Source organism: Zophobas morio, unplaced genomic scaffold, assembly GCF_036711695.1.
Source record: "Zophobas morio isolate AGI-343-1 ecotype UQ-CSIRO unplaced genomic scaffold, CSIRO_AGI_Zmor_V1 ptg000014l, whole genome shotgun sequence".
Lineage (NCBI taxonomy): Eukaryota > Metazoa > Arthropoda > Insecta > Coleoptera > Tenebrionidae > Zophobas > Zophobas morio.
The window spans coordinates 12,395,983-12,422,338 of NW_026972119.1; the positions used below are offsets into that span (position 1 = coordinate 12,395,983).

Below are 26,356 nucleotides of genomic sequence, written 5' to 3' on the forward strand. Positions count from 1 at the left end.
TTTGTTGTTATCATTTTTGTTTTGTTGAATCCATCTTATATTTTCTAGGTTGAATATGCCAGAGAAGTTGGGCCAAAAGTTCTAGAGTATTATGAAGATTTCTTCGATATTAAGTACCCTCTTCCTAAACAGGATATGGTAGCTATTCCCGATTTTAGTGCTGGGGCTATGGAAAACTGGGGCTTAATAACATACAGAGAAGCTCTTTTGTTATTCGATCCAAAAATTTCGTCCCTGACGAATCAGCACCACATCGCAAGTGTGATTGCGCACGAACTGGCTCACCAATGGTTCGGTAACTTGGTCACCATGAAATGGTGGACAGATTTATGGTTGAACGAAGGCTTTGCTACTTATATGGCAAGTCGGGCTGTTGAACATCTTTACCCCAGTTGGAAATCATTTGAAGAAGAAGCTGTTAACAATATTTTGAACGTATTTGCCTTTGATTCCCTTCGTACGTCGCATCCAGTAAGTCAAAATTTACTTACTTAGAACACTTAGGTACTAATTTTAATTTAATCTTGTTTAAGGTATCCGTACCCATTGGTCACCCTAACGAAATCGACGAAATCTTCGACACCATCTCCTACAAGAAAGGTTCCTTTTTGATCCGCATGATGTCCCTATTCCTCGGTGACGACACCTTAAGACACGGCGTCAGTAACTTCCTAAAAAAACACAAGTACCAAAACGCTGAACAAGACGACCTTTGGGCATCATTGACCGACGAAGCGCACAAAAATGATGCCCTTCCGAAGAACCTAACCGTCAAAACCGTGATGGACACGTGGACCGTCCAAACCGGATACCCCGTTATAACCGTAACCCGAAACTACAACAAAAGCACAGCAACCATAACCCAGCAGCGTTTCCTAAAAGACGAAATTCGCCAAAAATCTGACACCGGTTGTTGGTGGGTTCCTCTGAGTTACACAAACGGGAAAGAACCCAACTTCGAGTCCGCCAAGCCGAAATCTTGGTTGTCTTGCTCGGAAAGCGGCACCACGATTGAAAGCTTGCCGGGAGACGAGACCTGGATTTTGTTTAATATTCAGCTTGGAGGTTTGTACAAAATTAATTACGATGAAAAGAATTGGAATTTGCTGTCACAGACGTTGAACAGTGAGAACCATCAGCAGATTCCAATTTTAAACAAGGTTCAGTTGCTTGACGATGCTTATGATTTGTCGTGGACCGGAAATCTCAAGTACGAGATTCTTTTCGACGTACTCAAGTATCTTCAGTTCGAAGATGAGTATTTGCCGTGGAAAGCTGCTCTGTCGAATGTGAATTCGCTGAATCGACAAGTGAAGAAGTCGGCTATTTATGGCAATTTTAAAGTAAGTGTTTGGAGGGTGTGTGAAGGAGAGGACAAATTTTGCTGGTTGTAGATTTACATGAGGAAATTGGTTCGTTCCATTTATGAAAAAACGGGAGGGTTGAATCTCGCAAGGGCTAAAACTGACAGGCTTGATGCTGTTAAACACCAAGTGCTAATTGCTAATTGGGCGTGTCGTTTTGATGTATCCAACTGCATTTCAGACGCTCAAGATTTGTTTAAACAGTATATGAAAAAACCCAGTGATAAGAACATGTAAAATTAGCAACATTTAGTAAGATTAAGGTTAACTGTAGCTATTTTAGAATCTCGAAGGAACTAAGGAGTGTAATTTATTGCACTGCGATTAGACACGGCGGCGAAAAAGAGTGGGACTTCTTGTGGGGACAATACAAGAAGTCGAATGTCGCTTCTGAAAAGAATACAATCATGAATGCTCTAGGTTGTACAAGAGAAATGTGGTTGTTGCGGCGGTATCTCGAATGGTCCATTACTCCAAATTCTGGAATAAGGAAGCAAGATAGTAGTAGTGTTTTCGGCGCGGTTGCTGGAAACGATATTGGTTTTTACGTTGCTAAGCATTTCTTGAACACAAAAATCAAAGAGATTCACAGATAGTGAGTTATTTTAGTTGGTTTTGTTTAACACTTACAATTTTTAATTTTAGTTTAGGAGAAAATTCAAGAAGACTGTCGCGCTATTTGTCTTCAATTGCATCTCAGACAACGAGTGAAGAAGATTACAAAGAGGTAAGAACGTATTTCAAGTTAAGACTTTTATATTTTGTGTGTTTTCTAACTTGTACGAATAGTCTATCATTTTTTTTTTATAAAAAATTACGTCCAATCGTACTCTCACTTTTTGAAACAGACACCACATTTCTATCCTCAAAAAACCTGCCGCATATTACATTCTTTACCCGGTCTTCCCAAAGTCGTTTATTGCTGCACCTCACTCGGACACGGGTCTCCCCATAAGTTTTTAATTAAATATTTATTTAGGCAAATAACAAAAATCGCATGTTCCGCTACTAATATCTCCAAATTCGGAGAACTTGTTTGATCTACAGACCAGAGCGCACTCAGGCTAATATCGACTCTAATAACCGATTTATCTATAAGCCGACTTGCGTTAGAGCTGATCTGATACACATCCACTACGAAGAACTAACTAACTTACAACGAATAAGTGAACAAAGTTCTTGAACATCTTAACGATTTAATACATAATGTTCCCGAATGACAAAATTTACATTTCAAATTGTATTATCAAATGGTAAAACGCTCACCAAAATTTGTCACCAGTAATAATGAAATGACGTAATCTCCAAATTTTACAATAGTAGGTGTAATTTAAATTTTATATCTTCCGTTTATGGTTTATGAATCCGTGTTGAGTTTTTACCTTGGACGTCAAGATTTTTGGAAAAAAATCAACATTTTCCAATTTATAATTAAGTATTGGAAGCATTTTAGGAATTGATGATGTCATACGATTTTGTCGAATAAATGTTATTTAAGTGTTAAAAAGTAGCATAGTCCTGAACTTGTGGTTTATAAAGAGGCTATTGAGATTTTTCGGCTTTTCGATTTATTGATTTTTCCACTATAGATGTCTCAATTTTTCAATATTTCAATTTGGGGCTTTTTCAATTTTTCCATTTTTCAAATTTCTCGATTTTTTTATTTTTCGATTTCTCAATTTTCCGATGTTTGAATGATACGATTTCTCAATTTTTGTTCTCCTCAATTTTTCGATTTTTAAATATTTCGATTTTTCAATTTTTCAAATTTTGACGTTCATAAATTTTCAGTTTTTTGATTTCTGAAGTAATATTTTTTTTATTTTCCCATTTCTCGATTTCCAAATGTTTCGACTTTTTAAGCTTAGGATTTTTCTCGCTTTTCCAATTTTTTAATTTCTCAATTTTTTTGAAATTTCTTTCAGTTTTGGGATTTTTCAATGTTTCGATTTTTCGACTTTTCAATTTTTTGTTAAACCTTAGATTTTTCCATTTTTCGACTTTTTTGATACTTCGATTTCTCAATTTTTCAACTTTTCGATGTTTTAATTGTTCAAGTCTTAAAATTATAGGTTTTTCGATTTCTTCTATATGTATTTCAGTTTTCCGAAATTTTCGATTTTTCCAATTTTTCTTTTTTAAAATTTTTCGATTTTTCAATTTTTTTATTTATGGAATTCAGATATTTCCATGTTTTGATTGTCCAATTTCTCAATTTATCAATTTTTCAATTTTTAACTTTTGTTTTCGGCTTTCCACACCTCGACTTCTCAATCCCCTGATTTTTCGATTTCTAGATGTCTCAGTTTTTGAATTTTTGGATGTTTCGATTTTTGCATTTCTCGGTTTTTTGATTTTTTCTGTTGGGCTTTTCAATTTTTCGATTTTTAAATTTTAGATTTTCGAATTTTTGTTTTTGATATTTTGTTTGCACTTCTCCATTTTTCAATTTTGGGATATTTTAATTGTTCAGTGTTTTAAATTTTAGATTTTTTTATTTTTCAGTTCTTCAGTATTTCTATTTTTCAACTTTTTAAATTTTGACGTTGCTAAATATTCAGTTTTCCGATTTTTCCATTAATCTATTTTTGATTTTCTCATTACTCGACTTCTCGAAGTTTCGATTTTTCGTTCTTCAACTCTTCGATGTTTCGACTTGTTTTTTTGGTTTTTCGATGTCTCAATTTTGGAATTTTATAATATTTCGATTCTCCGACTTTTCGATTTTTTGACTTTCGGATTTTTCGATTTTTTATTTTTTGGATTGTCGGGTTTTCTTTTTTTTCGACTGTTTTATATTTCGATTTCTTCAATTTTCAACTTTTCGATATTTTCAAATTTTAACATTGTAGATTTTTCAATTTCTCGAGTTTTCAGTTCTTCTATATTTCAGTTTTTCAGTTTTCCGAATTTTCAAATTTTCGGATGTTTCCATGTTTTGATTGTTCAATTTCTCGATTTATCAATTTTTCAATTTTTGACTTTTCCTCTCGGCTTTCCACTCCTCGATATCTCGGTCCTCTGATTTTTCGATTTCTCAAATTTTCAACTTTTCGATATTTTCAATTTTTAAAATTCTAGATTTTTCAATTTCTCGAGTTTTTAGTTCTTCTATATTTCAATTTTTCAGTTTTCCGAACTTTCAAATTTTTGGATGTTTCCATGTCTCTCGATTTATCAATTACTACATTTTTAATTTTTCGATTTTTCGATTTTGGTCTATTTTGGTTTCTCAATTTTTCGATTTTTCGACTTGTCGACTTTTGCACTCCTCGATTTCTCCATCCTCTGATTTTTCGATTTCTCGATGTCTCAGTTTTTGAATTTTTCGATGTGTCGATTTTTTAATTATCGGATTTTTCAATTTTTTAAATTTTCAAGTTTCGATTTTTCGATTTCTCAATTTTCCAATTTTTTAATTTCACAATTTTTCGATATTTCTTTCAGTTTTGGGATTTTTAATATTTTGATTCTCCGACTTTGCAATTTTTCGAGTTTTTATTTTTTGGATATTGAGTTTTTCGTTCTCTTTTCGACTGTTTTATATTTCGATTTCTCAGTTTTTCAACTGTTCGATATTTTAATTTTTCAATTTCTAAAATTCCAGATTTTTCAATTTCTCGAGTTTTCAGTTCTTCTATATTTCAATTTTTCAATTTTCCGAATTTTGAAATTTTTGGATGTTTTGATTATTCAATCCCTCGATTTATCAATTTTTCCATGTTTAATTTTTCGGTTTTTCGATTTTGGTCTATTTCGGTGTCTCAATTTTTCGATTTTTCGACTTGCTGACTTTTGCACTCCTCGATTTCTCCATCCACTGATTTTTCGATTTCTCGATTTCTCAGTTTTTGAATTTTTTAATGTGTCGATTTTTGAATTATCAGATTTTTCAATTTTTTAAATTTTCAAGTTTCGATTTTTCGATTTCTCAATTTTCCAATTTTTTAATTTCACAATTTTTGGATATTTCGTTCAGTTTTGGGATTTTCTAATATTTTGATTTTCCGACTTTGCGATTTTTCGACTTCTGGATTTTTCAATTTTTTATTTTTTGGATATTGAGTTTTTCGTTCTCTTTTCGACTGTTTTATATTTCAATTTCTCAAATTTTCAACTTTTCGATATTTTCAAGTTTTAAAATTCTAGATTTTTCAATTTCTCGAGTTTTCAGTTCTTCTATATTTCAATTTTTCAGTTTTCCGAATTTTGAAATTTTTGGATGTTTCCATGTTTTGATTATTCAATCTCTCGATTTATTAATTTTTCCATTTTTAATTTTTCGATTTTTCGATTTTGGTGTATTTCGGTTTCTCAATTTTTCGATTTTTCGACTTGTTGACTTTGGCACTCCTCGATTTTTCCATCCTCTAATTTTTCGATTTCTCGATGTCACAGTTTTTGAATTTTTGGATGTGTCGATTTTTGAATTATCGGATTTTTCCATTTTTTAAATTTTCAAGTTTCGATTTTTCGATTTCTCAGTTTTCCAATTTTTTAATTTCACAATTTTGGGATATTTCTTTCAGTTTTGGAATTTCGTATATTTTGATTCTCCGACTTTTCGACTTCTGGATTTTTCGATTTTTTATTTTTTGGATTGTCGGGTTTTCTTTTTTTTCGACTGTTTTATATTTCGATTTCTTAAATTTTCAACTTTTCGATATTTTCCATTTTTAACATTCTAGATTTTTCAATTTCTCGAGTTTTCAGTTCTTCTATATTTCAATATTTCAGTTTTCCGAATTTTCAAATTTTCGGATGTTTCCATGTTTTGATTGTTCAATCTCTCAATTTATCAATTTTTCCATTTTTTACTTTTCGACTTTTCGATTTTGGCCTATTTCGGTTTCTCAATTTTTCGATTTTTTGAATTTTGCCCCCATCGATTTCTCGATGGTCTGATTTTTCGATTTCTCAATCTCTCAGTTTTTGAATTTTTCGATTTTCCAATTTTTCGATGTTTCGATTTTTCAGTTATCAATAGTAGCATGTAAAAATCGAGTGAAACATGTGAGATGTGATATTATGTTTGTAAATAAAAGCATCTAAATAAAAACTATTTCCCGAAAAATTCTAAACGCTTTTAGAGTCGACATTGGCCTGAGCGCGCTCCGGTCTGTGGATCAAACAAGTTCTAAGGCGACGATTTATCTGGCTGACGAAACTTTTCAAGGTTCTTTCTCTCAAAATGGATCAACATTTAAGATTAGTTTAAATTTCATAAATAACTATGTACTATAAATCTCGAGTGAGAAGTTATGAAGGGTGTTATAATATACCTAATACTAAGTAAAAGCACCTTAAATAAGTGAATTTCTCTGTCAGTTCTCTGGGAGTACTGTGGCGGCACAGTAACACGTCGGTAAGCGAAGAAAGGTAAGTCGCCTCGTGGTCTAGTGGTCTGCAAAGTGAGAGGCGTGGGTTCGATTCCCACCGAGGTAACAACATTTTTCTTCGCTTACCTACAATTACTATTATTATTTTCAATTTGGCCGGAGACATTGGCGTTTTGAAAAAATTATGTTGTTTTTGGAATTTTGAAAACGCTACCAAGAAAAACAAAGCTAGTAAAAAAAATTGTGGAAGGTTATTTTGACAGAACTTCCCTCGCCCTTGAAGTATAGGTTAACAAATTCCGCTTCGAAAGTTATAATATAATATTTTGCGATTTTCGTTTTTTTTCTGTTAACCTCTATAAAATGGCGTAATTAACATCCCCGCAACTCCTGCATATTTAAATATGAAATATATTTAAAGCAGGTAATAACGGGAAAAATATAGGAATTCTCAATTTCTCAGTATGCTTAACTTCGACTGTTTATGTTTATACTTCGACCGAATTCGACTTTTATCAACACCATCCGTTTTTGCAATTTCAAAAAAAACCAGGCTAATTTTAACGTTGAAGATTTTTTTGTGATCATCTCAAAGTCAGCGGTTTCTACAGGGTGTTATTGAAAAATACGTACAACAAAATTAACCGTTCTTCGCGAAGTCTCAGAAGTCTGAAAAACTTATTTTGTGTTATTAAAATTATAAGGGGAAAATGAACCCTTATCCAATCTTTTTAAACGCTACTGAAAGATATATAGGTAAAATTAATTTATTTTAGTAAATCCTAGAAACTGTAACAATCAAACTTTTGTCAAGACTAAATGTTGCTACAGAAACACGAGATGATCTTTTTATCAGAGGCGTACAACGAATTTGGACATAAATTTTAATAATTTTTATCTCTAAAAGGAGAACACTTTTACCTGATTTTTTTTTAACTTTTAGCACCCATGCTTCGAGACCAATTGCTGATTTCATTTTGTACGTACCTTTCAATAACACGCTGTATATGGATCCGCTGAAATCATGGTCAAAATCTTCAGAAATCCGCGACTTTTTAAAAAATAACCTTAAAAATGGTGTGAAATGTTAAAAAATTCATTAAAAAAAACTTCACGACAAAAATTGACGATTTTATTTTATAAAAAAAGCAATAAAAAACTTAATTAGGACAAAAACTCAACAGGGGTTCATCAACCACATGCGCAGGTGTAGGTATCTTATTTTATAAAATTTAAATAATATTTACTATTGTCAATTTTGGAGATGACGCCAAGAAATTGATGATAGGGATGATTCAGTAGTTTCGGAGATTATCGGTCTAATAAAAATCAGGACAGACGACAGACAGACAGACAGACAGACAGACAGACGGAAACGGGCGACCTATTGTTTCGTACTGAGTTTACGTTGTAAAAAGATGTTCTTACTTAATACTGTCATTAATTAACAATAGTAAGAATAATCACTAGAATGACGAGGGGGTGGGTGGGTGGGGCTATTACTTGCTTAGTAAAGACTCGGTTGGAAAATTTAACTTTACTCCCGCCCACCCACCCGTTCTCCCATTTTTGACATGTGAAATAAGAAATAAATCGTATAGCAAATAGTATAACAAAAAAAATACGATTAGCGTTTTTTCTTTCTTTCTATTTTAACAGTCTATGTCTATGTTCTATTAATTCCCTTTCTCACTCTACATATAATTTGATTCATGGCTACTTTCATGTTTTCTCTATTTTTCATGGCTTCTAAAGTGTGAAAAAGTAAGTCCGCATTCCGGTCTGTTAATTTGTGGTCTGCCCGTAATCCGTACCTACGTCCGTCGTCTGTTTTTTTTAATTTTTGCTGAACCGATTATTATCAATTTAGAAATATCTTGCAGATTGTAAAACTCTAATCAAAATTTGTCAAATTATCGCCCCTAAACTGATAACGTCGTCACAATATTTTGCTTGGTAAATGCCACTGAAATTTTAAAATAATAATAAAATACCATACGCTTGTACTTATGGCTTAGGAATCGGTCTTAAGTTTTTCCCCTAGGCACCCAAATTTTCACAAAAAAAAACTAATTTTATGACAAGCTTTTATACTAAGTAACATAAGCGGAACACCAACACTTGCAGGCGCTTTGATTAGAATAATGACTAGAGAGCGGATTTCTGTCGGGCTAGACAAGGCCAAACTCGGTACGGCTCGTACGGGATGGGAATTCATTGCAGTTACCGGCTGCACTTCGTTTATTTGAGATTAGAATAACGCTGCTTCGTTGCACTCTGCTGTTAATTCCAGTTCTCATTTACTTAGCCGTTTGATTAATAAATCGTTAATTGTATTTATGGAGTCAAGTGACAATTAAATTCAGAGATTACCTATCACCCGCTTCTGAGTCCCGGCGATGCAGCGCGTCCCCACCTATAATCGTGACGTAGCCCGACAGAAATCCGCTGTCTAATAATGACCGACCGACTCATGGGTCTTTTTTATTCTTACACTGTGACAAGTACTGTTTATATTTTTTTAATTTATAAAAATTTCGCAAAATCAAATTTGATATATTTTTTTTAAGAAGCTGTGCATCTAAATTTTGTATTTGTGCTTCTAGGACAAAAGAATTAGTTTTAATTTTTTTTTTATTGCAACTTACAAAAAATTTAATTTTGACGTTATGTTGAGTTCATTACATAAATTTTACTCATCAGTGTTTTATAATTATTTAGGACATAAATATGTCCAAGTCTACTATTTCATTCCATAATTTTTATTTATTTATTTAAGACAATCCATTGTCTATGAATCAATAATTTAAAAATCTGGGTATGCTATCAACAACATTTTCTTAAACTTATAATAAATATTATCATTATTAAATCATAATTAATAATTTGGAGGGGACTGGTGGGTAAATTTTGGTCAACAACTTCCAATTATATTGACATTAACGTGTAAATTGGGCTTTATGAACAACTAACCTTACTTCTTCTTTACTTAAGATTGGTTTTGCCTAACTAAATGTTACAGATACCAAAAACTGTTTGCTTTATTAAAATGCAATACCTGCTGCAAGTATTGTCGACAAAATAAATTTAAAAAGCCGAAATTTCAAATTTATTTTCAAACGTCAATCAGAATGACACATTGGCACTAAGGGGTGATTTACAATGAAATATTTTAAAGTAATCAGTTTCATGTTTTCGAGAGATCACCGATCATTTTCATAAATTCGTCAATAGGTAGGTCTTTTTATTTTTATATGTCAAAGTTTTAGAAGAAAATGATTTCCAAAAAATTCAAATATTTATAATATAATATTACAGTACAGTTACCAATAATAATATTAATAATACAAATTTTAAATTATTCAGTGATAAGATGTGACTGATTTGTTTTTGCAGTGTGCAGCTTAGCAAAAACTGAAGCACACCAGTGTTTTTATCACCTGATAAGTACTTAAATTTTGAAACACACTGCCAACGAGCATAAACTTGACACCTAAAACTTACTCAGCTAAAATTTGACTTGTGACCTCCCAATTAAACTTATTTTGATTGTTTTTTTGCAAAATAATGACTAACTGTTCATGAAAATTTAACATGGAGCAGTGGAACTCATCACAACTAATGTTTTAATCTTTGTCTTTACCTGGACTATGCAACCGTCTTTACACTGATAGCGTATGTGCTCCATATTTTTCTGAAATTCGCCCCAACAAAAATAGGAAGTGGTCACAGCATAGCTGTGAAAAAAAATTGCTTGTAATAAATATAATAAAAAAATCCTTTTAAACTAACTTTAATTTGTATTTTTCAGCTGCAAAATTTCGTAAAAGACAACAACATGTACCTGAAAGAAGTGAAAAAGGGCGTCGAACAAAGCTTGGAGACGGCGAAATTGAACGTCCAGTGGCAGCACCGCCACTTCAGCGTGGTCGAGAACTTGCTGCGAAAGCACGTCGAGGAGGACGAAGAACACAGCGACAATTGAAAACAAAGATTTATTTTAACTAATTAACTTTTAAATACAATTATCCTACAAAAAATATATTTCATAAATCATGTACTTAAGAAAGCAGCATTAATAGTTTTGATTATTTAATTGTTAAACGAGTGTATTTAAATTAAAAACAAACAAATCAAAAACCCTACATGAGCTGTTTGTTCTTTGTTAAAATAATAAGGAATGGTGTGATTATTGTTGAGGACCCTCCCCCATACCACGTTGATTATTTCTTGTCTATCTAATATCACGAATTTAATGATATAGGCATGTCATACCTACTGATCTAATCTAAATTATAATACTGGTCAAAATGTTCACTTTCTTCATTATTATTGGAATCAGTTCAAATAATTGCATGATCATGTTGTGTGAATTTGCAACGCATTTACACAGTTTATACACCGATAATTTAACGATACCATCCAGCTTAATATACAGAAACTGTAACACTGCGTAAATATAAATTTTCAAGCACTTAGCTCATTTATACTTTGAATCGAACGAAATATAACGGACTTTTCTTACGGTATACTAATGGTAAATCCACATTATTTAAAATATACAGCTTGGACTAATATACCATCAATTTGTAGCTTTGTATCAAATTATAAGTCGGCGAGGTCACCCGCTCAGACTCCATTTGATTGTACGTTCATTTGTAATCGTTAACAATTATATACATACTTCAATAATTACAAAAGAGATTGAAGACGGCCGTAAATTCAAGCGATCGATTTATACATTACAAAAGCTTTAGTTTTATTGAACAATGTTACAGGGTGTTTCACAACAATGATCATTACAAAAATCGCGAGAAATTCCAATTTCAAAGGCAAAATCAATGGTGTTATCACAACATTTGATTATATAAATTTAGCTTTTAGTCCTAGATTTATCGATAGAGCCGATTCGTGTAAAAATTTAGTGCCGCCAAAGAGAAGACACGGGGTAAGGTACTTAGTTCGAAAGCTAATACAAAATTGTCTTCTGTTTCGCGACGCCGTCACACACTTCTGAAAATAATTTCAGTCAAGGTAAGCAGGGAAAATGTGTTGCCACACTCAGATTTCTACGTTTCTAATGTGAAAAACACGTTTCTAAATCTTTGAAAAAAGAACACCCCGAACATTTGAGACTAGATGATTTTTACCAAAGCAAAAACAATATTGCGAGACAATTATTACATCATTTAGGAAGTAAAACGGTGGCGTAACAGAGTATAACTGAATCCAGTTGAATTTAAATATATAAATATTTGAATATCACATTCGGTTAGTCAATGGAATTTGTACTTCCTAAATAATTGATCTTAACTAACAGTGTTCCAAAAACTGATTAATCTAAGGGTACATCGGTAATTTTGGAATAGAATAGCAGGTAGGGCGTTGACGTCGAATTGGGTTTGTATGACAATTCTTCTTTAAATTCTTGACTCGTGATTGGTCGCACGCTCTCGTCGTCGCACTCCAACCACATATCCTCCGGACCGTTGTAGAACTCCTGTCCGTGTTTCCTCGGGTACGAATTAACGACGTTCTCGACGACATTTTTGTTTATTTTAACACCACAACAATCCATGCTTTTGCACATTCGTACACCATTCATCATACTCTTGGACAAAATACTCTTACTATCGGTTAAGGAGCCCCCTATCGTTCTGGGCTTGAAATACTTTAAAAAATTAAGAGATTTCTCACTGCTACTCGCGGACAGACTCCCCTTCGGCATGTTCCTCGAACATTCCGCGTAATCTTCGAGGTGATCTGAGGCTTTTACGTACGTTATGTAGTGACCTGAAGCCATGGAAGCCCCCAGATGCATGATAACGCAACAGAGACGGTACCTGTGAGGAGGTGCTTCGTTCTCTTCCACGTTACAACAAGTCTCGCAAAAACAAGCCATCTCCAGAGGAGTCGGAAGATAAGTGTTTACCTTCTGGATTCCAGCGGAAGACGTGGTAAAGCGCTTTAATTGTAGAACCATTATATTGGGCAGTTTCTCGAACAAGACGTCACGACTAGCCTCATTGTATCGCTGACACTTCTCACAAAGGTATTTATTGGCGTCACATAGCTTCTCACTCGTCACACAAGCCTTGCGGTAGATCTCACTCGCAGAGTTTATCGACATATCACCTTCGAGCTCAGTGTCTTTCACTGAAATGGGGACAGGAATATCGTAGAAAGGCTCCTTGCGCTCAGTTACACCCTCACACTCCAGACATTTAGTGCGCCGTAAAGTCACACCCTCGAAATCTTCAGCCACGAAATTATAACCTAACTTTTTCTTCGCATTATCTGCGCCGCTATCCACAGAACACGCATCTTCAGTATCAGTCACACTGGACCCGTTAACCTGTTCCTCATTAATCGCTTCTTTCGCACTTTTCTCCTTTTTCTTGTGCGTTTTCTTCCACGATCGTCGCACATTCCAAATTTTGCTACTATTCGGAGAGGGAATAATCTCCGTCTCCGTCAACAAATCAGGGTTCTGCTGCACTTGTTGCGTTAATAAGTCACATGTCTCTCTGATATTATCTAATAAGTAAACAAGCAGCTCGTGCGCGTCTTGCTGGTGGTTACCTTCAAAAATGTAGTTCGCCTCTCGGATCGCCTGCAACAACGCAACAGGTTGGTAAGCGTCGCTCGACTCCTTCACCTCCAAATTGTGCATGGTAATGTACAACTCGTGCAGCTTCTCCGTGACTATCTGCACTTTCGACTTGGGAATGATGTCGTTCGACGTGCCCAACGACAACAAATCTTTGCTGCTCGTGCTCCTAGAACTCGGGCCCGTGATGGCCCCCACGTTGCGGCCCAGCGACGACGTCTTCGCCTTGGTCTGGCTCAAGCGCGAGCTCACGAGAGCCAAATCTCCGATCAAGTGGTGCAAGTTATGCAAAAAGGTGGGGGCATACCGCAGGGTGTACAAAACGCTGTTCAGAAAGCAGGTGTTGCCCATGTTGGATAAGGTGGCGACTGGGGAGTCGTGCACGGCGTCCCCGTTGCCCCTTTGGTCCGTCCTGTAGCCGTTCAGCATCGTGTCGAGCTCGAGCTTCTTGCTGACGGGGGCTTCCTGGAATGCACCTTTGCGCTTTAGCAGCTGCTTCGCGGGCGGGTTTGTCGTCAGTAGACGTAGTTTGCTACGCAAAGGTATCACGTTCTCTTCTAGAATTGTCATCTTCTTTTCCAAACCTGGAAAATTTATTCGTCTTTTGTTTTATGGATGGCGCGATTTTTGCGGATGCTTACATGTGTGACGGTGGGTTAATCGTTAGACGAACGGTGTGATGCAGGTGTTGGGTTTAGAGTCATTACAACAAAAAGCCAAACTAAAATTAATAATTAGCGATCAACAGAGTGACACACTCCACACCGGAGACTTGCCTAATAAATCGGAAAAATGACAACGTGACGAAGAGAAATTCCCCAGGTGGTGGCACACACGCCCTGACAGATGTGACCGCGGGGTTTGAATTGAAGGGTTAAATTTGTAATTATGCACCAGTTTTTGTCCCCGTTAGTGATAACGAAAGCGTAACAGCAAATATCAACATTCACTGCGTCTCAAAAACCACCACACGTCGAAGAAAACAGTTAAAAATGGACTCTGTAATGTGGGTTGCCTAGTCGCTGTTAAAAGTCAATTATAAAATTACAGCGCATTATACAAATTTTTAACATGGCGATATTTACGTTTGGAGGTTAACTTATATAAACGTACCATTTCCCAGTCGTCGTTTGTGGCGGTTTAAGGACTCACGTTAACATAAATTAATTTAAATTCGCTAGACATTACACTTCGCATCTTCTGCACTGAATTCGTTACATAAAATATGCAATACCAATAACGGAAAAAAGCACTGAATTGTTGGTTGCATAAACACTAGTCAAGTCAAACATAAATGGAGATGAAATTGTATTTTGAGGACAAATTTGATCGAATCACGAGTTACGACAGATTAATAGATTATGTACCCAATAAATGTGACTGGATAAAAAAATGTGATATTAAATTCACACCACTTTAAAGTATTTTAAAATCTTAGTATAACAAATCATTTATTTTACATTTATAGCGTATTTGGCTTAAGCAATAATTGCGTTTTTTAGACGCTGATACACATAATACGACTTTGTTCCACTGCAGAACATTTTTAGAGTAGAAATAACATGAGAATAACATGTTGAACAGCATACCAGTCTATCATTCAGGTTTTAACAAATGCGGGAATTTTAAAAAATTTGGTCTTATAAAATTTAATGTCACCCGAAGATACAGCGGTTCATGGATATTGTTAAATTATGTTTAATGTCTTAAAAGAGCTTTAAAATCTACAGGGTGGAGTATATATCCTCACATCAACAGATTTGTAAGTGTATCATAAAAATTAGCTTAAAATCGAACTTGCCAATCACTGTAAAAATATGTAGCCAATGTAAAATTTTTCAAACAAGATTAATAGATTTATTGATCAACAAGAGATTAGATTTTAAATTAAATTTCCTCAAAAATGATGAAATAATTAAATTTATTTGTAGTTTCTGTTCAACTAACATATGTTCGAGCAAAAAGTCATCTAGCAACCATTGAAATTTGATGTTAAAAAATATGTTGGAAACACAAAATGTACTATTACAAGAATAAGCTTAGTTTACACATTCTTTAAGTAAAAGATTATTTTTATTAATTAATGACTCTTTTAAAAATAAATTATTACAGTTTTATTGTTAACCATTATTTAAACATACTGAGATGTAAAATTAATAGGTGCCTACAGATCTGTTGGTAGGTAGACGATTATAAATATTATAAGATGTATATTTACACATAATTAAAACACAAAAATCACATCTTGAACATAATTATAATAAAATAATAATAAAATAAGTGATCTAATAAAAGACATTGAAAATGTAAAGTAGGCAACCAAGTATACTCTAAACTAGAACGAATTTTTTTTTAAGCATCAACGCTATAGGTGAAACCCATGGAATAAAGTTAATTAATTTTAGTGGCTTGGCTCTATTTTTACATGTTGACAGTTATAAGTTATTATTAATTAATCGATTGTAATTATACGGGGTGTCTGGAAAATGGCAGATTAACTCTTCAGTATGTTATGTACTTAGAAGTAATCTCCCGCACTCACGCGTTCTTTAATTAAAAATTTCCTGCATTTAGTAGGAGAGTATGTTTTTTTTGTGTGTGGAATAGCGTTTTCGTAAATTCAAGTAGAACTAAAGCGTTTAACTTGGTTCTAATTGCTCCACCTAACAATTTGGCAGGTGAAACTCGTGTTTTCCAATGCAGCGTTCTCCTATTCATTAAAAACTTAAATTAATTCAGTGTGTTTATCGCACTGTTTGTTTCTAAAGCTTTCAAAACTGTACATATTTGTTCACCTGTCCGTTTTCTTCAAGAAATTTTGTAAATTAATAAGAGGTCAATTCTGCCTTTTGTCTGAAACGAAGAGAAGTTCGCCGGATGACAGGTTCCAGATTTGTTTTTGGAAAATTACATACTCGAGTTTTCATCCTAGACATCCAGATTTTTGGGGAAAAAATTAAAACTTCAAATTTATGAGTGTTTTGTAATCTGAACGTGCTCATTGCCGAATTCGGTCGAAGTATAAACATAGACAGTCGAAGTTAAGCATATACTGACAAATTGAAATGTCTACATTTTTTCCCGTTAGGAAAAAGGGTGCAGCATAATTGCAAAATCGATGTTACCTTACAAAAATTTATCATTTTCAACGTTTAAGTTTCTTGTTGTGAAAAGATGACTACGCATATTAAGAAAAAAGGGCAAAATATAAGCCCCGCCCACCCACCCTGTCTCAGTCCTGATGATGAGCTTAATTGCAAAAATTCTTATTTTTCTACGAGAAATTGCTTTGTGAAACCTGTTCTTGTAGTTCAAAGCAAACTATATGTATTACCTAAAAAAGAAACCCCACCCATCCGTCTCGTATAACTAATATTCTTTGAACAACCCAATACTCAAAAACATGTCTTACATGGTAATTTCTTGTAGAGAAATACTGATTTTACAATTAAGCTCCGCCCCTCGGCTAACGAGACGAATAAGAAAAAATCGTCACAATTGGGATAGGGCGGGTGGGCGGGGCTTATATTTTGGCTACGTTGTTTCTGGATATACGTAGTCATCTTTCCACAACAAAAACTTTAAACATGCTTAAAATGGTAAATTTGTATAGGGAAATACATATGGATTTTGCAGTTACGCTTAGCCCCTGGGTCTGGAAACGAATGAAAAATTTATCACGAGATACCTGCCCCTACCTCAATAGTGATGAAGTTTTCGTTCGTTGTTAGACCCAGGGGCGGAGAATAACTGCAAAATCCATATTTTCATACAAAAATTTAAACATGTTTTTCGTTTCTTTTTGTGAAAACAAAACTACGTATATTAAGAAAAAAAAAGGAAAATATAAGCCCCGCCCACCCGCCCTAACTCAATTGTGATGATTTTTTTAATGGTCGAGATTTTTTTTTTTTGGTAAAATTTAAATGCAAAATCCTTATTATTTCTCTACAAGAAACTACCATGTAAGACATTTATTTCAGTATTGTGTTATTCAAAGAATACTATGTATATTAAGAAAAAAATAAAGCCAAAGATTAAGCCCCACCCATAACTGCCCTGCTCTAAATAGTAATGAAGTTTTCATTCGTTGGCACACCTGGGGCGGAGCCTATTTACCATTTTAAATGTGTTTTAAGTGTTTGACAATAAAAAAATCATCACAATTGAGATGGGTGGGTGGGCGGGGTTTATATTTTGTCTTTCTTTCTTAATATACATAGTATTCTTTGAATAACGCGATACTCAAAAACATGTTTTTAATTTCTTGTATTTTTCAGTTAAGCTTTGGTTCACGCCGAATAAAAAAAAATCTTCACAATTAACGTAGGGCGGATGGGAGGGCTTAGATTTTCTCTTTTTTTTTTAATATGTGTAGACTTAAAATGGAAAATTTGTATAAGGAAATATCGATTTTTCAATTATGGTCCTCCCCTCCAGTTCCGCCTCAAAATAAAATAAATCATCACAATTGAATTAGGGTGGGTGGGCGGGGCTTATACTTTGCTTTGTTTTCTTAATATGTTTAGTTTTTTTTTACACAACAAGAAACTTAAAACATGTTTAAAGTGGTAAATTTTTGTGTGGAAGTATGAATTTTGCAATTACGCTCCGCCCCTCGGTCTAACATCGAATGAAAACTTCATCACTATTGAAATAGGCGCAGGTACGGGTGGAGATTAATCTCGTCAGAAATTTTTCATTCGTTGCCAGACTGAAAGGTGAAGCGTAACTAGAATTTCCCTCAAAAATTTACCATTTTAAGCATGTTTTAAGTGGTTTTTGTTGTGAAAAGATGACTACGTATATTAAAAAAAAGTAGTCAAAATATTACATTGCTGCCACTATAGATTTTTTAAATTGAGATTTATTTTTCACCGGTGAGACCAACGTGGTGACACTTTGACAGTTATAACCTTAATAAGCAAACTTTATCCATATTTCTAGGTCGTGAAATATTATCCACATTTTTTATTCAGCCATCACAGGGAAAGGATTTTATATTTTCCTCATACGTTAAGTGAATAAGAGAAAATTGATCTAGACGGAACTTTCCTCGCCCCTGAAGTAAAGGAAAAAATTTAGATTTTTTGAAAAATTATAAAATAAAATTTTGCGAATTTTTAGCAAGTACCTACACAATCATATATCAATTTGAATAGATGCAGTCTAATACTGATATTAACAGTGTACTATACCGGGTGTCTGGAAATTGGCGGATTAACTCTTCACTACATTATGTACGAAGGTTTCAGGAGTCCCAAAAAAATTGCATTATTATTAATAAAACAAGCTGTTATTTTTCATTAATAAATAAACCAAAAAAACATTTTAATAAGACATTTATGAATTATAAACAAAACAAAAATAACAAAAGAGAAATCCATTAAAGCATAACAAACTAAACACTAGAGATGTTCAAAATTCCTGCCTTGTCCATATAAGTAAGTAAGCTTGTAATGTTTCCAAATTTTGATCAGTTTTTGTAAAAGTTGGTCATCAGTACTTATTAAGATAAGACCGATTTTGGCAAATGACATTTTTCCCAGACTTACCGGTTGATTGTTAAGAGAATTAATCCGACATTTTCCAAACACCGGATATACAATTAGTGATTTATCTTATTTTCTTGATTCTGGTGGAACGTTTAGAAAAGTAGATAAAGATTATTTATAATACATAAATATAGTTTTTGGATACAGCTTATTGTTGGTCTTAGAATTGATTTTACTGTATTAAAAAAATACAAATAACTTTCAAATTAGTTTCAATAATTTCAACATTCGAAGAATATATTGTGGTAATCAATTAGACTCTGCGAGAAAAAACAACGCCGTCGAACTTCATTTGAAAAAACAAAAAATAAGAATGTCAAACCACAGCATAGATAACAATCAGTAGAGACGGCTCGCCGTTTTTCGTGACCCGTTTTCGTGGGTGGTCGTTCGCATTATGACCGAATGAGGGCGCCCAACTGACGTCTAAAATATTTGAAATTTGGCAGTTTTGTTACAATATTTTTGCCAGTTTTGCTTGTTTAAGACTGCTTTTCCGGTAGAATTGTACAAATAGTATAAAAATGTAATTTTCACAATAAAAGGTAAAATCTTTGTCCGATGAATTTTCATACCGGATCCCTGTTGCGCCTTATTCTCGCCCTCGTGTTTGGAATTCTTGGAAAAGATCAGTGGCGGCTCGTGACTGTCTGATCTGGTGAGGCGATGATAGAAGTTTGACAATAATATCATTAATAATATTAATAATCAAATTAATTAAATTAATGTGATTAATGCATATTACTTGGTCTTAGGGTCTTACTAGTTAGTAATGATAGAAGTCTTGCCCGAATATCGGTCATTTCCGCCTCAGTGGTAGGTCCTAATAATAATAACAATAATATTAATAATAACACCCATACACATTTAATCAACAATGTTTTTACAAGTCAAAATTTTGTTTAAACTAACACTTTCTTGGAGGGATTCGGGAATAGTTGTTGTGTTCCGTTCTAAAGCTTTTAGGCCCATGAAATTTTTAATGTGTACTTTGGAACTTTCATGTACTTTGCACTTCGGATGAAATGATTTAAATCGTTATATCCCGGGACACCGTATAAATATCACGGCAGAGCCATTTATATGTTTCGTACCAAGTTGATTTAAAAGACTTGGAGTATTGACGATTCTGTCGCTTATTCAATGGAAGTTAAATGAATTAACGGTTTTGACTGCTCGATATTTAGCAAAATTAGCCAACGTTCTAGCTCGGTTCGCCGTGAAAACGGTGTTTCAAGAAGGAACATGACGATATGGTACTCGGGATTCATTTTTCACTCACCTGTACCTATGAAAGAGACAAAAACACGAAACATCAACACGTGGGCTTTTACTCACCTTCATGCTAATTACCCACGCACCCCGCAGCCCTTCCGTTCTGTAAAATAAATGGGAAAATGGTTTAACGCCGAAAATGGCCGAGAAGCACCGAAGATATCGCCTCAGTTCCGAGCGAACGCATGTATAGGAGCATAGGAGCTGAGCCATGGAAATCCGTGTCTGTGATTGGGCTTCGTTGGTTCAAGTGAACCGACGTTCTGGCCGCTTCAGTTACAGAACTAGGGGCATAAATTGTACGGTATTCAACCGAAAATGTCAGCAAAAAGCGTAAAAAATAAAAAATCATCTACAGATTTGCCATGTCAACATATTTTTGTCACTAAAAATGCATTGAAAGCTCTTTTTTAATTACAAATTAAGTCAATCTGTTCTTAAGATATTTGCTTTGAGGCGCCGCCTCACTTGCCTCATCTGACGAGCCGCCACTGGAAAAGATAGTAAACATAACACATTTTTTGTTTAAAAAGTCGTCGCAAACGAACAACAACGGTGGTTATGAATAAAATAAAAACTGTAACAAATCAGCGTGTTTATAAATTAAATATGGACTTTTCTTTTTTCTTATTGCGATTCACGATTATACGATTTGAGCAAACTAGACAGTTTGCAATAAATTGCGTACGAATCAATTTTTGAAATTGTAAATGAAGTGATACTTCTTAAATTGGGTGGCGACATCTAGGAATAGTTTAGGCAACGACCACCCATGACGGCTTAAAATTCGGGTCAGAAAGAACAAAGGCGCCGACACGAGCTGTCTCTACTGATTGTTATCTATGCTGTGGTCAAACAGTAACGTAGACAACCAAATGTACAAGAATACAACCATCGGTTGATGGTAGGGGCTCTTGGAACGCAGAGCAGATTATTGATATATTTTTTTGGAAAGATCACTCCCTTCCTGTTTTTATCATTTCTTGTGTAGCAGTGCTAGTTGAAACATGTGTTAAATTTTGGTATGTAAAATTGAATTTGTAATTTCATAAAAAGGGCCATTGTTTAAACAAAATGAATCTCATTCGATGCTACAGTTTGCGTCCAACGAACGTAATTATTATATTAATGATGTTCTGGTCTGAAAAATGTGTGAAACTTTCACTAATTTCTTCAACACATGTAATTTTGCTTGTATTGCTTGTAAATTCCCAGCTCATGTCAAGATTTTTAAGAGTTGTAAATGTTCATAGATAAACAACGTGTCAAGAGATTGAACATCACTCTTTTGTGTATCACGTTATATAAAAAGTTGTAGATGTTTTCACGTAAGTTTTTTTATCCTAACTTTTCACCGAGATTTCTAATTGTTTATTTAAACAAATCTTGACCGATTTTGAAAGAAAAAACCTTGAAAATTTTCATCGGTCAAATAAACAACATCGTTTTATGGAATGAGAAATGCGCACAAATCTGTATTTAATACTTGTTTATTTCATATGTGATTTATTAATGCGACGTGGGTATTTTGTTTATTTTGTGGTAAAAATAAACTTTATTTTGATTTGATCTTTAATTTAAGTTAATGCATAATTTAAACTCATGTAAATTCTTTCTTGTTTGAAATTCTTGATATAGTGTGTAATTAAATAATGTTGCTTCATTTCTGGTAATTCATCCAGTTATCATTCAAAGTTCGAGAAAAATAGGATTTGTTTTAATTGAAATAATAGATTTTTAATTAATGGGGAAACCAGTTTGGACCAACAGCCGAAGACCGGGTAAAGAGTATAATATGCGACAGTTTTTTTAGGCATGGAAATGTGGTAAAATCGTAGAAGGAGAGAAACTTAAATTCCACACTCATTACAATGTTTTCCGTAGCCCAATTGGTAGTCAAGGGCATAATCGACAACCTTTTTTAATAAAACATCACTTTTATTAATAACTCTATTAAAAATAAATTATTACAGTTTTAATAATAATCGACATTTAAGCACATTGAAATGTAAAATTCATTAATAATAATAGTAATCAGATGTAAAAATAATACCTAGACATCTACAACGTTTCTATCACTTTTTAAAAGAAAATACATCTTTGGATCACGCATCTTTTACACATTACAGGAATAATCAAAATAGTATTTTAATCAGTTAAACGAAAATACAAGAAAATCATAATGTTGTCATAGAAGTTTCAAGTTATTTATAAATGAAAATGTTCCTGATGCACGGTCAGCCAATTTTCGACGGAATGATAATTCTTCTTAATCCATTCAACATTGCCTCTCACTTTTTCGATAGTACTATCGAAAGCCTGACTGGCGGTGCTTATATTGTTTCTTATTTCGTTTCTAAATCTAATAAGTTCTGAAAGTTGATACTCTGTATTCATAAATCGTGGCAAACTTTTGACCATTTTGCTAATGATGTTAAAGCCTTCACCATAGCTGAAACAATAACAGGTTCAGTGGAGCAATTGTAATTACTGCAAAACTTACTGTGACAGCAGTTCATTCCAGTGTGTTCGCAAAAAGTCAAAAGCCATTGTGTTTGCTATATTGTTGTCGCACACCGACTTGAAAACTCTGCTAGCATCTTGGATCCTTATACTGGAATCATTCCGGACCAAATGACCCAGGTACCTGTTGATTGCATTTGTATTAACTTTATTAACAGTGGGAAGAGGTTAGCAGAATAGCCTAAGATAGAATTTTAGTAGTAGAGGAATTACAAGCGATTAAAATCTTCACTTTTAGTTGTTTGAAAGTTTTCTAATCGCTTGAAATTGGAAACGGAAACGTAGAAGATATAAGTTATTTAGCTATGTAGTACCTTGATAAAAGCCATTTTCGCGTGGTACACCCCAAAGCGTCTAAAAGAACGTTCTTCTCGGTCACCGATGTTGTGTTGAGGTACCGGTTGAAAGCAAATTGCCACTCCGCTTCATTCCCTTGACGGATTGCCGTGCAGTAAACAACATCCCGTATATTGGGAGGAATTCTACAAATATGTACACATTTAATGGGAAATAACCACCCAACTAACCTATACTAACATTGTTTTGTGTTCCATCCATTGTCTAAACAGTCTATGTGAAGTGATGGCACACTCAGAGTCACTCTTGCGGCAAGCCCATTTCATAACAGTTTTTCGAATCCTCTGCCCCAAATAGTTATCCGAATAGTAATCTCTGTTAGAATTAACCAAAGTGTATGTTTCCTTGAAGATCGTAGAGTGGAATGTTTCAAAAAGCCCAAAACTGGGAGTCGATGATAGCATGTCACTCAAATATTCCAGTTTCTTGAAAGCTACATGGGTTGGAACAAACATGATGTCTTTATCCCGAAGTGCCATAAGCTGGACTAGCTTAAGTGGTATGTCATAATCTAACAGATTTGCCCTTGCCAAATCCATCGAGTCGCTAATCAATTGAGCTCTAATTAAGGGCGGCAGCAACATTATATTTTCGGTTAATGACTTCCAGTTTGCTTCGTCGTAGTTTACAATAAAATAACCTAGGAAGAAAAACAATCGTTGCAAGGTTATTTTAATAAAGTTAATCTAAGTAACCTGTTTGATGGATGTTGATGAGATACCATGAACTCATATTTAGATTCACGGTCACCATGGGTTCATTCTTAAGCCACACGGTCGGTCGAGTGTTGTCAAAGTCTGGATTAACATCGGTGACAATGGAAATGGGAACCCACCAAGTTGAATTATCGAGTGGTCTAGTCGTAAACAAGAATCTTTTTTGAGACAATATGAGTTTTTTGTTGGCTACATCCCGAATCGCGGTGACTACAGGAAAGCCTGGTTGCTTCGTCCAAGAGTCCATGATCGTCTTAACGTTAAGAGAAGAGTCCAAAGAACCTTTCTTATGAGCTTCTTTGTTCAAGGTTTCAAAAAGATCATCACGATCGGCATTTCCAAATTGGTGTTTTTTCAAGTAGCTAATTATACCGTTTTTGAAGGTTTCTTCCCCTAGAAAGTGGTTCATCATGCGGACAATAGCTGCGCCTTTTGCGTATGACAGTTCATCAAAAGTTTGTTTGATTTGTCTGCTGTTTTTAACCTCGAAGGAAATGGGTCTGGAGGATTCGAATCCATCTATCGCAAAGGCTCGATTCGTTTCACTAAACATGAATTCGTCTTTAATTCTCCAGGATGGTTCAGCCTACAAATGAGTCTTGAGGTGTTGACGAAGACGAAAACAAATAACTTACGAAATCGGTTCCTAGGTATTGTACATACGACGAGAAACCTTCTTTTAACCATAAATCGTTCCACCATTTCGGTGTTACTAAGTTGCCGAACCACTGATGACCCAGTTCGTGGGACAAAATGGTTGCGATGGTTCTTCTGCTGTCAACATCTGGTTCGTTTGTATTATACAACAAAGCGCTCTCTCTACAACACAAAGATTTATCTGGTTATTAAAAAAATTGTGTCCCTACCTAAACGTGATTAAACCCCAGTTTTCCATAGCGTTGTAGCCAAAATCTGGGATTGCCACAATATCAATTTTCGGCAGAGGAAATGAAATGTTGAAGTAATCCTCAAAGAAGTGTAAAACTTTAGGTGCCAACTCAGCTGCATATCTTGCTTGGATGCTCAAAGATCGCCTTGACCATATTTTGATTAACTTATCTGAAGAACCATACCCTTGCAAATCGCTGACTACAAAAGCCACCAAATACGTTGACATTTTTGGCGTAGTTTTGTAGTAGTCCCAAAACATATCCTTATAATTTTCACTAAAAATAAAAATGTTGTAGATGTAGTAGAAAAAGTCAATAGATAACCTACTCCTGATCGGACTTCTCAAGAGGCATGTTTGCCAAGGACGTCATATTTGAGAACCTTCCGATGATTAATGTGAAATTGGCTTTAAAAGAAGGCTCATCGAAACAAGGAAATGCTCGTCGGGCGTCAGTTGGCGAAAATTGGGTGCTGGCCAAATACCTAAAAAATATTGGCGTAAAATAATACAGAGCAGTCAAGTGGTGCTAAAATTTATTACTTCTCGAAACTATCAGAGTTTTCATCGTAGGAACTCCGGTAGAACCCTTGCAAGTGGTTGTTTAGATGTCCGACGTACATCAGCTCGAGTGTATACATGATGTTTTTGCTCATACTCTCGTCTAAGACTATTTTGTATCTCTCTCCTTGGAGGTAGTCCTGGCTTGCGATTTGCAAGGGTTTGTCGCTTTTGGCAGATTTGATTTTAAGTGAAGGCTTGTCGATTTCTATGTTCTTCACGTTGAAAATGATTTCGTCAGTTTCGTCTTTGATGTTTAGAGTCATTACGATGGAACCGTGGAAGGTTAGGTTGTTGAGGTAGGGTTTTATTTGGATCCTGCAACGAATTGGGTATAAGGTTTTATTTTATTTTGTAAGCGCTTAAGTCGCAGTGTCACAATCATACTGATAAAAGTTTATGGATCTCGTCGACACAATTAGTGACATTCATAAATTTATAAAATGATCTGTATGTACAATGTGTTAAATCTATCCTTAACTGGATTCAATTTGTTGGGTTTATATTTTCACAAACAAGTCTGGAATTCTGAGTTTTTTTTTTGCATGGATTCTCAGAAATAAGGACTACGATCAAAATATTTACGTTGTTGCGGTGAATGCTTTAGAAAAAATCTCCTTCACCTACTTTTTCCATGACCTATTTATACTTCGCCGATTTGTTTCAACAGGCAAAAAAACTTACAATTTCAAAATAGATAAGTGACTAAGTGCGGTGTGTGGAATTAAATATAAAATATTCTGCGGTGGAGATTAAATCGTGCGATTATTGTCTTCTGTGTCATTCATTAATAATGTTTAATGACGGTTATTGAAATATATAAATATACAAGGTGTTTCACCTCAAAGTAGACAATCAAATTAATCATCGATAACACGTTTTATTGACGTTTACCTTAAGGAAACGACTTTTCATGTATAATATAACAAATGGTTCGACTTTGTTTGATAAGATATTTTGTCAAATAAAGGAGTGGCTGTTACAACATATTTTTTTTTGACAGCACGCGATACGAGTTAATTTGAATGGCAAGTTTTGCAAAAGAAATCAGATCATGTGTTAGATATATTCGATTCATTTATTAAGAGGCCATTTTCTTTTAGTGCTTAATTTACAGTTGACGTAGGTATATATAAATATCAGGTTTCCTATGAATAGATATTTACG

The 26,356-nt window shown here is 34.3% G+C and overlaps 3 protein-coding genes across 9 annotated transcripts in view; 1 reads left to right on the forward strand and 2 right to left on the reverse strand.

Annotated features, from left to right (window-relative positions):
• LOC135129286 (aminopeptidase N-like) overlaps window positions 1–10,848 on the forward strand; it is a 25,677-nt gene extending 14,829 nt beyond the window's left edge. For both annotated transcript variants that reach the window (XM_064056448.1, XM_064056449.1), the window contains exons 5-10: window positions 49–471; window positions 534–1,343; window positions 1,395–1,597; window positions 1,648–1,959; window positions 2,010–2,091; window positions 10,515–10,848. In XM_064056448.1, the coding sequence (XP_063912518.1) occupies window positions 49–471; window positions 534–1,343; window positions 1,395–1,597; window positions 1,648–1,959; window positions 2,010–2,091; window positions 10,515–10,688 (2,004 nt within the window). In that variant the 3' untranslated portion in view covers window positions 10,689–10,848. The remainder of the gene's footprint in view (window positions 1–48; window positions 472–533; window positions 1,344–1,394; window positions 1,598–1,647; window positions 1,960–2,009; window positions 2,092–10,514) is intronic.
• LOC135129289 (ubiquitin carboxyl-terminal hydrolase 1) lies at window positions 10,685–14,534 on the reverse strand. Of its 2 annotated transcripts, XM_064056452.1 has the most exons (3): window positions 14,427–14,534; window positions 13,955–14,335; window positions 10,685–13,897 (listed from the first exon to the last, which is right to left on the reverse strand). In XM_064056452.1, exon 3 carries the CDS (start codon window positions 13,881–13,883, stop codon window positions 12,039–12,041), a length of 1,845 nt encoding a protein of 614 aa, XP_063912522.1. In that variant the 5' UTR covers window positions 13,884–13,897; window positions 13,955–14,335; window positions 14,427–14,534; the 3' UTR covers window positions 10,685–12,038. The 2 variants fall into 2 exon arrangements, with proteins under 2 accessions (XP_063912522.1, XP_063912521.1); XM_064056451.1 differs by having other exon boundaries at window positions 13,955–14,533.
• Window positions 14,535–22,122: 7,588 nt separating this feature from the next.
• The window catches only part of LOC135129298 (aminopeptidase N-like), a 78,442-nt gene continuing 74,208 nt past the window's right edge, over window positions 22,123–26,356 (reverse strand). For 3 of the 5 annotated variants that reach the window (XM_064056471.1, XM_064056470.1, XM_064056469.1), the window contains exons 3-11: window positions 25,172–25,507; window positions 24,958–25,113; window positions 24,606–24,905; window positions 24,375–24,558; window positions 23,719–24,325; window positions 23,204–23,663; window positions 22,981–23,148; window positions 22,647–22,790; window positions 22,124–22,595 (exon numbers count right to left, since the gene is read on the reverse strand). In XM_064056471.1, coding sequence (XP_063912541.1) covers window positions 22,352–22,595; window positions 22,647–22,790; window positions 22,981–23,148; window positions 23,204–23,663; window positions 23,719–24,325; window positions 24,375–24,558; window positions 24,606–24,905; window positions 24,958–25,113; window positions 25,172–25,507 — 2,599 coding nt within the window. In that variant the 3' untranslated portion in view covers window positions 22,124–22,351. Of the gene's footprint in view, window positions 22,596–22,646; window positions 22,791–22,980; window positions 23,149–23,203; window positions 23,664–23,718; window positions 24,326–24,374; window positions 24,559–24,605; window positions 24,906–24,957; window positions 25,114–25,171; window positions 25,508–26,356 lie in introns of all 5 variants that reach the window. The other 2 variants (XM_064056467.1, XM_064056468.1) reach the window with 1 other exon arrangement.

What these genes read in the sequence shown, in the direction of transcription:
- LOC135129289 (XM_064056452.1), bottom strand. Translation starts at nt 13,883, where the DNA reads ATGACAATTCTAGAAGAGAACGTGATACCTTTGCGTAGCAAACTACGT.